At 44.6% G+C, this 12,273-nt stretch overlaps 1 protein-coding gene across 6 annotated transcripts in view; it reads left to right on the plus strand.

Moving 5' to 3' along the window:
- Pde1c (phosphodiesterase 1C) overlaps positions 1–12,273 on the plus strand; it is a 455,584-nt gene that overhangs the window by 188,431 nt on the left and 254,880 nt on the right. Inside the window, exons 1-2 of one of the 6 annotated variants that reach the window (XM_041640291.1) lie at positions 3,491–3,627; positions 3,800–4,230. The exons of the other annotated variants lie outside the window; for them this stretch is intronic. Of the exons in view, the coding sequence (XP_041496225.1) occupies positions 4,130–4,230 (101 nt within the window). The 5' untranslated portion in view covers positions 3,491–3,627; positions 3,800–4,129. Of the gene's footprint in view, positions 1–3,490; positions 3,628–3,799; positions 4,231–12,273 lie in introns of those variants that run through there. 6 annotated transcript variants of the gene reach the window in all.

A 12,273-nucleotide genomic window follows, 5' to 3' on the forward strand; every position in this document is an offset into this window, starting at 1 on the left:
AGCTGTTTTGAGCTTTAATCAAAAGAACCCTGACTAGCATTGGCTAGACTGTGACTTTCTCGTCAGGACAAGTGTGCACTGGGTAGGAACCCAGCTAGACTCCACTAGCTCAGCCTGGCTAGAGTCAGAGAGGAGGATTTTGTCTTAGTGATGTAGTGATGTGCCCGTGCAGCCTGCTGGGGGACGTGTTCTCTCATCACAACCACTGTAGGATCTTGTCAGAGAAGGGAAAATGTGTAGGCCGTGTCCTACGCTTTACCCTTTTTCTTTTTTTAAGGATAAGAGGAAAGAATTAGGATACATTTCACCCTTAAAACTAACATCACTCATGAAGGGGCATGACGTTATTTGGACGTGGCCTTAGAGTGATTTTCTTTGTGTGTGTGCACTTGTGTGCATGTGTATGTATGTGTAGGTCAGAGGTTGGTGATGGGTTTGTTACTCAGTTGCTTCTTCACCTTAATCTTGAGGTGGGACTCTCCCCCCGCCTCCAGTGCAGGGATTATAGGCACATATTGCTGCTCCTGTCTTATTCCTTTCTTTTAATCATGGATGTTGGGGATTCAAACTCATATCTTAACGCTTGCGTGGGAAGCACTTTACCTATCAACCCATCTCCACAGCCCCAACCCTGTCTGTTTCCCCAGATGCTCTGGGTCACTCTAAAAGTCTGTGGTTGTGACTAGCTGTTTAGAGCTGCCTTTCAGATAGGGGTGAGGCCTACCAGTTCTCTACCTCATTTGTGTAGTGACAGCAGTTCCTGGGACAGAGATCTTCCCGAATCCTAAAACCAAACAGAAATGATGTCAGAGGGGAAGCCTGTGTGACAGGGTTTCATAGGCCCTGCCAAAAGGGAACTACTGGAGAAAAACAGCCTCTGAAATGAGGCTCACATCTGGTGTGGGCAGAAAGGAGGGCTGTTGTTATGCCTGCTGTCACTTTAGCAGCCCAAGTGTCTTCAGAATTTTCTCCTCAACACTCTTGGTAAAGTCCTGGCTAATTGTGAAAATGGGTCAAGGACACAGGCTGGTTTCAAGACGTCTAAGCAAGCAGGCACAATCTTGGGTTCAGACCCAATCTGTCAAGTAAGACAGATTTCCTACTGTGGTTAGAGAGGCTGGCAGGGAGCTAGGAGGCAAGGATTCCTGAGTTCCTTCAGTTTTCACGTCTGTGAAGTGGTTGGCCAGGTAACAAGCTGAGAGATAAGAGAGACAGAGTGAACAGGATCTCAGAGAACTAAGAACTCCTTGTACCCAGACAACAAGAGTGACTCCATCTTCATGTTTTGAAGTTAAGGAATACATTAGAATCTCTTTTAAGATAGATGTTATTTGAAATATTCTATTGATTAAAAAACTTTGAGAATAATGAAATTAAATTACCTTTCAGGACACTTCCAGTTTTAAAAATCATCACTGGCCTAAAATAAGGCAAATTTATATATGCTATCAATTTTCTAATAGACACGTACTTTAAAAATCTCTAACATAACACAGAATCTTGTCTTTTTAGTAAGTTTTTCTTGTCTCTTCTCCTATCTGCTAGATAGTAATGAAACCACGTTCGTTTTCCTTCTGAAATTGGCTTCCTTTGACCTAATCAAACCTAGTAAATCTGCCTTCCTTTCTAAATCCACATGATTTCAAAGGACTGTGCAGGTGGAAGGGACATGGGACATTTATTTACTTAAATTTGTCAATCTGAACATGCCGAGAATGTGATGTTGGGACAGGGACATTTGTGCGATGAGATAAGGATCAACTCCAACTCTGGCTGTTTGGTTCTCTTCCTAACATGTAACTTCCCACTGCTTCCATTTTCTTCTGTAAAGGGGGGATAATATCTGACCCACAGAGTCGTGTGTGCACCGAGAGTCCTTAGCACAGTACTTAGACAAATGCAGTTTCCTGTACTTAGCACAGCACTGGACAGAGGAAGTTTCCTGTACTTAGAACAACACTGCACAGAGGAAGTTTCCTGTACTTAGCACAACACTGCACAGAGGAAGTTTTCTGTACTAAGCACAGCACTGGACAGAGGAAGTTTCCTGTACTTAGAACAACACTGCACAGAGGAAGTTTCCTGTACTTAGCACAACACTGCACAGAGGAAGTTTTCTGTACTAAGCACAGCACTGGACAGAGGAAGTTTTCTGTACTTAGCACAACACTGCACAGAGGAAGTTTTCTGTACTAAGCACAGCACTGGACAGAGGAAGTTTCGTGTACTAAGCACAGCACTGGACAGAGGAAGTTTCCTGTACTTAGCACAGCACTGCACAGAGGAAGTTTCCTGTACTTAGCACAGCACTGGACACAGAAAGTTCCTGTTCTTAGCACAGTCCTTGCTACCGGTATGGTTACAGCATATCTGAATTTGAACATCCAGCCCCTCAAGGCACAGGAGCTAATGGAAACACCATATTTGAGGACCACACTTCTGTCTCCTAGTTCCAAGCAAGCTTCCAAAATAGTTCTCATTTTGGCATATCATTTTCCAAGTCACTGTTCTCAACTGGGTGAATTTGATTAAGTAATCATATTTTTCAGGTAAATGACCTCCTCTTTAATATATAGCAGCCGTTTAATGTTGTTTTTGCCTAGCAATAACGCTTTACCTCAGCCGGGTGGTGGCGGCGCACGCCTTTAATCCTGGTACTTGGGAGGCAGAGGCAGCAGATCTCTGTGAGTTCGAGGCTAGCCTGGTCTACAAGAACTAGTGCCAGGACAGGCTCTAAAGCTACAGAGAAACCCTGTCTCAAAAAATCAAAAATAAAAAAAAAATAATGCTTTACCTCAGTGAAGATGAACTTCCTCAACACCTTTAAGGATGTTTAATGGAGTGATTTTTGAATCTGTGACAGGTGAGGGGGGACTTTTTTTTTCTGATCTAGCTAGATATCTTTGCTAGAGTACATGACCAACGACTGGAAAATGACTGCTAATTACGAAATGGATGAGCAAGTAGACGGTAGATACCATCATTTTATTTCTTTGCCGATGTCACATGAATGGAACTCAACTTGACCAATGAAAAGTTGTTCTCACCTTTTAGTTGATCCCTTAACCTTAGATCCTTTGCGCCCTCCAACCTGGTCCCATTCTGCTGGGCAATTATGTTATTGACATTGTGCGTGACCAAGGGGACCATCTAGCAGTGTGGTGCAGCTGTGTGGAGCTGACAGACTGCCAAAGTCAACAGCTGCCTAGCCAGCGCCCAGCAGAGACGCCTAGGAGGCGTGTGGCATTGTTTGAAGAAACTCTTCAGTTGTAATATTTGTGTTTTTGAGGGAGACGGAGAGAGAGAAAGAGAGAGAGAGAATATGAATATGAATATGAATCAATCCCATTAGTAAGAAAACACCAGGGCTTTGTGCGGACAAGCTCCAGACTTAGCTTCCTCGGGGCTCAGAGCCCTGTTCTTTATGCAGTGCGGCCAGGCAGCCATCATTGCGGGACATAGGGTTGGATGGCCGAGGGCTGCCAGCTGGGGCAGGTGTGGAGGTCCTGCCCTGCTGACAATGGTGTTCCCTCCCTCCTCACCCAGGGTGCCAGCCCTGTCCCTAGCCCGACGCTGACAGACGACTTTTCTCACTTGTCAGTTCTTGCTTGTCAGCAAGGCTTGCTGGTAAGTGAGAGGCGACAGAGGCGGGGCAGGCGGGGCTCAGGGTGGAGCCGGGCAGGGGTCTGAGCACCCAGAGGCTCATCCCGGAGCTCAGGCTCAGCCTACTCCACTCAGCTCCTCACTTTCTCCGCCACTCCTTACCACCCAGCTCTCCCTTTGCCTCCAAATCCTCCAGGGGCCGCCGGGAGCTTCCGTGCCTTTGTTTAAGGAGAAAAAGAACCTGAACAGACCCGAGGTTGCTTTCTGGACCGACGCACAGCACAGTTCCTATCCGTGTCCCTGGCAGTAGCGGGCATCATGGCTGGTTTCCACTGCTGCCTCCAGGGCGCACCTGGGGCTGGAGTCCCCTGCGATCCGAGCCCTCTCTGAGCCATCTCAGGGGACGCTGCAGGGGAAGTGACAAAGTGACGGAAAGACTTGCTGGGCTGGACCCAGAGAGGAGAGGAGGCCAGGAAGGAACTACACAAACTCTCCCCCACTTCATCCCCAGTGAGAACCTGCAGCGATGGAGTCTCCCACCAAGGAGATTGAAGAATTCGAGAGCAACTCTCTGAAACACCTGCAACCTGAGCAGATTGAGAAAATCTGGCTTCGGCTCCGCGGGCTGTAAGTAAACCTACTGACTTCTCTGCCTTCTTTTCCTTTCTCAGCCCCATTTGACTGCATGCGCACCGTTGCCGCTTCTTATGCCTATTGCTTGTCCCTTGCACTGAGCAGTGGAAGTCCCACAACTGTCTCTGTAAACTGCAGTCAGGGATCATGCCTTCTAAGGCATGGAGGGCTGCTTTTCCTTCCCAGGGCTTTGCTGACTCTAAGTCATGCTTCCTTTGAGAAGGGGCTGGGCATACCCTCAAGAGTAGACACTTGTAGTACAAGTAGCAAGAAGGTGTTTCTGGTCCATTTGCCCCGGGAGAAAAGTTTGGGGATTTTGATGAGGAACTTTTAATTAAAAAACAATTTTCTTTGTAGACTGTTTGCCAGAATGTTGGTGGATCATCCAATACCCTACCTAGTAGCTGTTCAGAGTCAAATGCTATCTTGTTGGTAATTCCCTTTGCTGACTGACTTTCCCTGGCTGACTCCTAGAGAACTATTGGTTCTGATACTCTCTTTGGAATCCCCCTGGCAGAATGTGTTTATGAGAAGCGTAGACTGTTTCAGAGAAAGTGCACATCAGATATACATCGGAACAGCACAAAGGGTGCTTCTTCTTAACCCAGTGTCCAGAATTCTACCTGGGCAGATACCTGGCGAGCTCAGTAGCTTCACTACATTCTTTCTGGTTTACTTGCTGAGGACAGAAGTGACTTTAGAGTATATTTTCCTTTTTTTAAAAAACATTCCTAAACAATGAGTGAGATTGATGGTTTCAGCCTGGAGGCACAGCGATTGCTCCTCAGCCGACACACAGATCCCATTGATGCTGTTCACAGCATAGCCGCCTAACCGTATCAGCTCCCATTGATGCTGTTCACAGCATAGATGCTTAACCGTATCAGATATTTGAGTTCCGGGATCTAGTATAATTTTAAAAAACCTTCTGTAGGTTTCCTGCACTTAACAACCGCAGTGAGAGAAAACAGCTCCTTGCCATGTATCTGCCATTATTGCATTTGAAAGCCTGCATACACATTCAAGAATCAAAACCAAACAAATAAGGAAGGTACTGATTTGAGTTCATCATAGGAGAGACCACATCCTGACAGGATATTCAGAATTACCGAGGGGAGACAGTAAAGTTGTGTTCGTTTCTTTTAAGGGTCCCTATCCAGGGCTGTACTTTATAAAAAGCATTCTACTTGCAATGGAAGCTAGCCAACTCTCATTGATTTTGTAGGACACCATGCCAAGGAATTTGCTTTTTTTGACTCGTGAGGCCCATGTGAGTGGAGACTATAAGCTTACGTGGATAGCTGGTCTCTGGCTGGCAGACTCTTGACTGCTTAGGTGGCTTGTGTGGAAGCCCTTTCAGAACTGTGTTTACAGGAAGCTCGTGTTCAATGTCCTGAGTGATAAGCTTGTCATACTGGGCCACACACGAAATGTTTGTTGTGTCCACAAAACCTGAGCCTGAGGTGTGCACAGCGAAAGCTGGGTTAGACTGGCGCTCTTGCCTTCCCAGCCAGAGGGACTTGTGCCCACTTCTCCAGAACTGTTTCTTTTAGCTGCTTGTAAGAGCTAAAACCATCCCACAAAGCCACCGAGGCTAGGGATAGCATTTGGCTAGATCGGCATAGCTCAGGTGGAAACTTGTGTGAGAAGCACTTAGCTTCACACCGCCCCGTCTTGTAGCTTTCTCAGTTTCCTGTTTGAGAGCTTTCACTCCCCCGAGTGTTGAGGTGTGATGTGTGATATAGCCACAGCTGGATGTTCACTCCTCAGAGTGTTGAGGTGTGATGTGTGATATAGCCACAGCTGGATGTTCACTCCTCAGAGTGTTGAGGTGTGATGTGTGATATAGCCACAGCTGGATGTTCACTCCTCAGAGTGTTGAGGTGTGATGTGTGTTATAGCCACAGCTGGATGTTCACTCCTCAGGGTGTTGAGGTGTGATGTGTGATATAGCCACAGCTGGATGTTCACTCCTCGGGGTGTTGAGGTGTGATGTGTGATATAGCCACAGCTGGATGTTCACTCCTCGGGGTGTTGAGGTGTGATGTGTGATATAGCCACAGCTGGATGTTCACTCCTCCGAGTGTTGAGGTGTGATGTGTGTTATAGCCACAGCTGGATGTTCACTCCTCCGAGGGTTGAGGTGTGATGTGCGTTATAGCCACAGCTGGGTGTTCACTCCTCGGAGTGTGGAGGTGTGATGTGTGTTATAGCCACAGCTGGGTGTTCCAGTCTTTTGAGTTTGCCCGGTCCTCCGGTGCCTTAGAAGGTGTGAATTGGTTCTTCACCCAGTGTGCCTTTTCTAATTCCTCTTTCCACCTCTCCTGAGGAGAACCTTTTGCTCGGCAGCAACCCTCTGAACTCTTAGTTACAGTTTACAATTCGAAAGTTATTTATTGCTATAATACACTTTCTAAGAAAGAAAACACTGTGCTGATTCTATTACCATTCATCCTACCACACTGATTTACTTATTTGTGTATCAATTTATTTATTTCATCAAAGCAGCAGTTTCTGGGAGAGTTGCTAAGAGTCTTACAATCAAGTCATACACTCATTTCCACAACTCGGGATAATACCTTACAATCTACACCATGGAAATCCCTGGGAGAGAGGTGTGTGTGTGTGTGTGTGTGTGTGTGTGTGTGTGTGTGTGCATTTGTTCACACAGCAGACTGTCAGCAAGAGAAAGGAAGCTGCTTTTAGAAAGAGCCAATAGCCATAGTAGGATTTCCATATCCCTTTATTACCCAGATGCTCTTACAGTCAGGGCTTTCTAAGTAAACACAGGTGGTCAGAGATTTCTTTTGACCGGCGAGAACTATGTGAGCTCTGGATTGCCTAGTGTTCTGTCATTTGATGACAGTTTCTCTCCTGGTTGATTTATGGGCAGATTTTTTTCTCCTACATTAGGGTACAGGACTCACCAGGACAGATATTTTGTGTATCTTGTCCTTGCTTTTTCTCCAGTGTACATAGACGTATCAAGCAATAGATGGCGAAAGCAGAAAGACTACAGTGTGAACATTTTAATATGCAAAACGAAGGCAAATATGTACTTGCCCCAGCCTTCAACACATTGTCCTTCGAGTTAGCATGGGACAGGTTTAAGGAGCGTCATTGTCTAAACTTGGGTCAGAACTCTGTAAGATGTGCAAGGCTCTGACCCAGGGATGAATCCCATGCTTTTGTTTTCTGAAGTTCGGACTGTCCCCATCATACCGCCCTCTTCTGTACTGCGGAGCAGTGGTCCTTACCAACTGCAGAGAAGTTGCTGAGTCTGCTGTCTGCAAAGAAGCCACCAGAGGTAATCCAGAGGATAAGCCACTCTCCATCTCAGCTCCATGGGCCCCTCCACTATGTCTCTCTGTCCCTCATTTCCATCTGAATAGTGTTTATTCATTTGAAATGTTTATTGTCTGCCTCTCCATCTAGAATATAAGTTCTACAAAGGAGATTTTTTTTTTTATGTTGTTCATTTTGCTCACTGGCTTGGCCTTTTACATGGCAAATTATTCACACTTTCATGAAAATGAGATTAATTTTGTTTGTTTCTCAAGGAGAGAATTAGACAAAACTCTTAGCCCAACCTTACCATATTGTCACTGCACAAACAGTTCATGGAACATTGGAAACTGTCTTATACATCATCGGCCCTAGCTGCAGTTACAGCAATGCAGGCATCTACAACTAGAGTTGAATCTCTGTACATAGAGTAAAGAGATGCATGCCAGTGGAGACGGTCTACAAGTGACTTAGGTTCCTTAGCCTTCTGTAGTTCTACTACCTCGTACACAAAGGTTCATAGTGCTCTGAGTCAGAAGGAGCGAATGTTGCACACCCAGCTTTCATAAGCCAATGTGTCTGAGGGTTGCTGTCTGCGTGTTCAACTGAGAGTAGCCTCACTGACATTCCCATAAACTTCAGTTGTACGCAAGGGCTGTTGGTACATTTCCTTGCTCTGTAGGAATAGACAGGGAATTCTAAGGCAACACTCCAAGTAACCTTGTTGACAATGGCTCTGCCATTGGTAAGTGTAGGATATCTTTATGCCATGATGATATGAGAGACCTCGTGGCTGCTGAAGTTTGAGCAAGTGAGTCATGACCAGCGCCTTGGGTCCTGACCAAGAGTTTTTCTGTTGCCAAATCGCCCCACAATGACAAGAAGGTGTTCCTATGCTGCACTTGGTTTTAAGTGACTGTAAGAGGACACATTTCACTTATTCCTTGGCATTTGCCAATTTATAAAAAATTATAATGTTTTAGCCTTGCTTTCATCTTGCCCAACCATGAGGCAGTATAATAAATTTTTATGGTTATGCAATGCTCTATGTTATATTTATTGCATTGTTTAAAATAATTTATGGATATAAAGGCAGGTAAATGGTTCCTGCGTTAGTAAATTAGGGAGGCTATTTTTTTTCTCTCCAGCACAGATTTCCCTCTCCCTTAACGTGGTATCAGGGATTGTGTCCCACTCTGTCTCCTGAACCCCATCATAGGGCTGGCTGCTGTAGCCTGAGTTGTAAAGCCTAGGTCTCAATAAGCATAGATCTCAAACAGGAACATGGGGTCCCTTGTTGACAATCCATATTGGCTCCAGGAGATTAATGCTGGATGTTTCTGGTGACTACCATGATTCATTTCCTGTTATCTTAGTGAAAAGGATTTTCTTTGCTAGACAACAACAAGCCAACCTCCAGGGAGAAGCAGGCACGGAAAGGTAGCATGGGGATCCCTGGATTTGCTCCTGCAGCTGTTGTCCTGCTGCTGCTGATTGTCCCAGCTGCATGGAACAGTTAGGTTCTGTTGTGCCTAGGTTGTTTTAGGTTTGCTTTTTCTGAAACATTCTTCCCTGACACTTCACAGATCTTTGGAAGAGGGGGAGCAAGCCCTGGGCGAAGATAGCTAGGCGCTTGCATTTGCTGATTGGCCTAAGCACATTTTCTTTATGCTCATCTGAATTTTTAAACAGCGTAATTAGTGTTTTGGAAACATGGAGCTGCCAAGCTAACATTTACTGAATGTCTGTTAAGTGCCAGCCCCTTTGCCGTGCTCTGGTATGCAAAAGTGAATAAGATTCCTATCTGACCTTCACAGGTCGTGGAGAGACTGGCGCCAATACCCAGAGTGATGAATGTAACTAGAGGGGATGCAGGGAGAGTACCTCTGCCCCGCCTTTCACATAGGGGAGGCCCTTTAAAATACAAGGAAAAATTCCTTTTATTGATAACAACCTTTTGACAACAGTGTGGAGAAACCTGTTGCAAAATGTGGAGCACACAAGAAGCCATTGATTTGGCCCAGGATAAGCTTGTCCTGAGTTTTGAATTGTCTCCCTGGGCTTCTGGCAAGGCTTCGTGTATTCGTTAAAAGACGTAGGTGTGAAACCTAGTGAGCTTCTCTTTGCTTATCTTATATTGCTAATTCTCAAAACCCTGGTCACTATGGGATCTCTTTGCTGTTACTAACATGGAGCTACTGGACAGAAAACTCCCAAGTCACTGGAGAAGAGAACACCATTAACTTCTTCCTTTCAAAGGTGGGTGGCATGCTCGTGTGGCTCATGGAGTGTAGTGAGGGATAGAGAGAATTCAGGAATGGTGTGGTCGATGGCCATAAAGGTACAGGTGCATTAAGGAGTGAGACATGATGTCAGAAAAGAAAACATGGACCAGGGAGCAACATGGAATTGACAATATTACTTTTTTATTAAGTATAACTATGGTTCAAAAAAGTGAATATTTGAATACATTGCACCACTTAATAAAAAGTTATGTTCTTGCCACTTTTATACCGTACACGGAAATCTTTTTTGTTTGTTTTGAAAGGAGGTGATATTTTATCTTCTCACTTATAAGGAATTGTTGATGTATTTGAAGCTCCTGGGTGATACAAGAAGATTTGAATTTCAGGTTGATAACTCTGGGTGAAGCATAGGAGAGAGCTTAGAGGTGAGACTGGAGATCACGAGAGCAGCTGGGACGATGCTTGCACTGAAGTGTACGCTGGAGATGAGAGTTGATGACACTTGGGTTTAGAACAGAGCAAGAGAAGGAGAAATTCCCTCTGAGCCTGTTCTGGCTTGGGTTTGCTGGGGAATTTGGTGCCAAGGCTTTGGGATGCCCTTAGATAAGAATGCTTACTTTGAGTGTGGTTGTGTTGACCTGGTGGCCTCTGGGATGTCCCAGTAACTGTTGGTTATTACAGTATGGAATATATATGGAGGGAACTTGGACTTGGAGCTGTGTTTCTGAGAGTCTTGGCTCTGAGTCAAAGCCACTCAAGTAAGTAACCCAGAGAAGAGAACCCTGATCCAAGGGTCCTCAGAGAAGCCATTCTAGAACTAGTTAAATTTGTGTTGTTTCTTTTCCCCAGACCATGTATTCCGTGTATGAGTGGGTCCTCCAAGTATCTTATCAACTGAAAATGGCAGGTGGTTCAGTACATTTTTCCTGGGCCTGACCTTTCCAGTTTAGGAAGATGAGGTGAGGATATCAGAAGGAAAGCCCTGCCCTCATAAAACTTAATAGTCTGGTTACAGTGGCCAGAAAGGATTTTTTTAAAAAGTGTCTTACATATCCTAGGGTGGCCTGGAACTCAATGCATAGCTGAAACTGGCTGTGAATGTCTTATCTTTCTGTTTCAGCCTTCAAAGTGCTGGGATTATAGGTTTGAGATGCCTTGTTCAAGTTCCAGAAAGTTCTTATGTTAAAATGCTAAATGTTAAAAAACAACAACACTAAAAGAGAGGGCAATAGCTTGATGCTAAGTGAGTGATACTGATCCGAATGCCAGGTTCAGAGTACCTTTCTCTTGCTAATAAAGCAGGTACTTGGAAAAGAAGTCTCCGTGTACACCAGAGGAGGAAGTGGTGAGAACCAAGTGCGAGGCTAGAGTCTCGCATTTAGAGTGCATTTTCTGCACTCGAATCCTAATACTATTTAATGGTACATCATTGCTTCTTATCATAAGTTATTTGTACTGACTTATTAGCTAATTATAGCCCAATATTTGGCAGCTGTGTGCATATTATTTTGTCCAAGACTTGCACATGACTCTGTCAGTTGGGAAGCAGCCCTAAGCATAGAGGTTTCTGTATTCCAGCTCTAGTGTTCTGTCATGATATTTTTTTTTGTGTGTGTGTGTGTGTGTGTGTGTGTGTGTGTGTGTGCATGTGTGTGTGTAGAAAAATGCCTTCTTTGGTTTCTGTATATGGATGGAGAGGGCATCCAAGACCTCCATTACAAATTTTTGAGGATTGACTAAGATCATTGATCAATATGAGACATATAAAACAGCCTGTGACAACTTTGAGGATGGCCACCACCATTTGATATTAGTAATAAAAGGTGCATTTCGCAGCAAACGAACACTATTTTTGGAGAAAGAATACTTAATTTATGTAAGGAATTAGCATTATTCAGGCTTTTATTGAAGAGTGTTCTTTATTTAAAGTCCTCTTGACAGCTGTTATTAAACAAAACTAATGAACCTTAATGAGCACAATGTGAAGATTTTCTACATAGTAAAATTATGAGAAAGCTAGAGAGTAATTCAATTAAGACATGAAATTGAAAGTCATAGTCACTGGTTTTCATTCATCTTTCTGTAGAGAACTCAGCGGTCACCCATTCACTTAGAAAACATTTCCTCATCGCTGTGTGCCTGGTCACAGGAATTTACTAGGCAATGAGGCAAAGGCTTTCCCTCTGAGTGGATGTTCAGTCTAAAGACAGAACTGTTAGCAAGATTTTCAGAAATAGCAGTTGACACTGATGAGTGTCGCAGAGAGAGAAAGGATGCTATCAAAATGGTTAGGAGGATACAAGCCAGGTCTCGGACTAGGAGAAGACTCTTGGAGAAGTAAAATTCGGTCTGAAACACGAAGAAGTTGACATTAGTTAGTAAAAGTATCGAGGAAGAGTGTGTGAAGGAATTCAAGGCCAGTTTCTCAGAAATGGACACTTCTGTGGATGTGGGACAAGGTGATATGGCACAGAGAGGCGGAAGACTGCAGGCTGGCCACCCAGTG

The sequence above is a fragment of the Microtus oregoni genome, unplaced genomic scaffold (assembly GCF_018167655.1).
Source record: "Microtus oregoni isolate MIOR12 unplaced genomic scaffold, Mior012 000062F_ref0000492, whole genome shotgun sequence".
Classification (NCBI taxonomy): Eukaryota; Metazoa; Chordata; class Mammalia; order Rodentia; family Cricetidae; genus Microtus; species Microtus oregoni.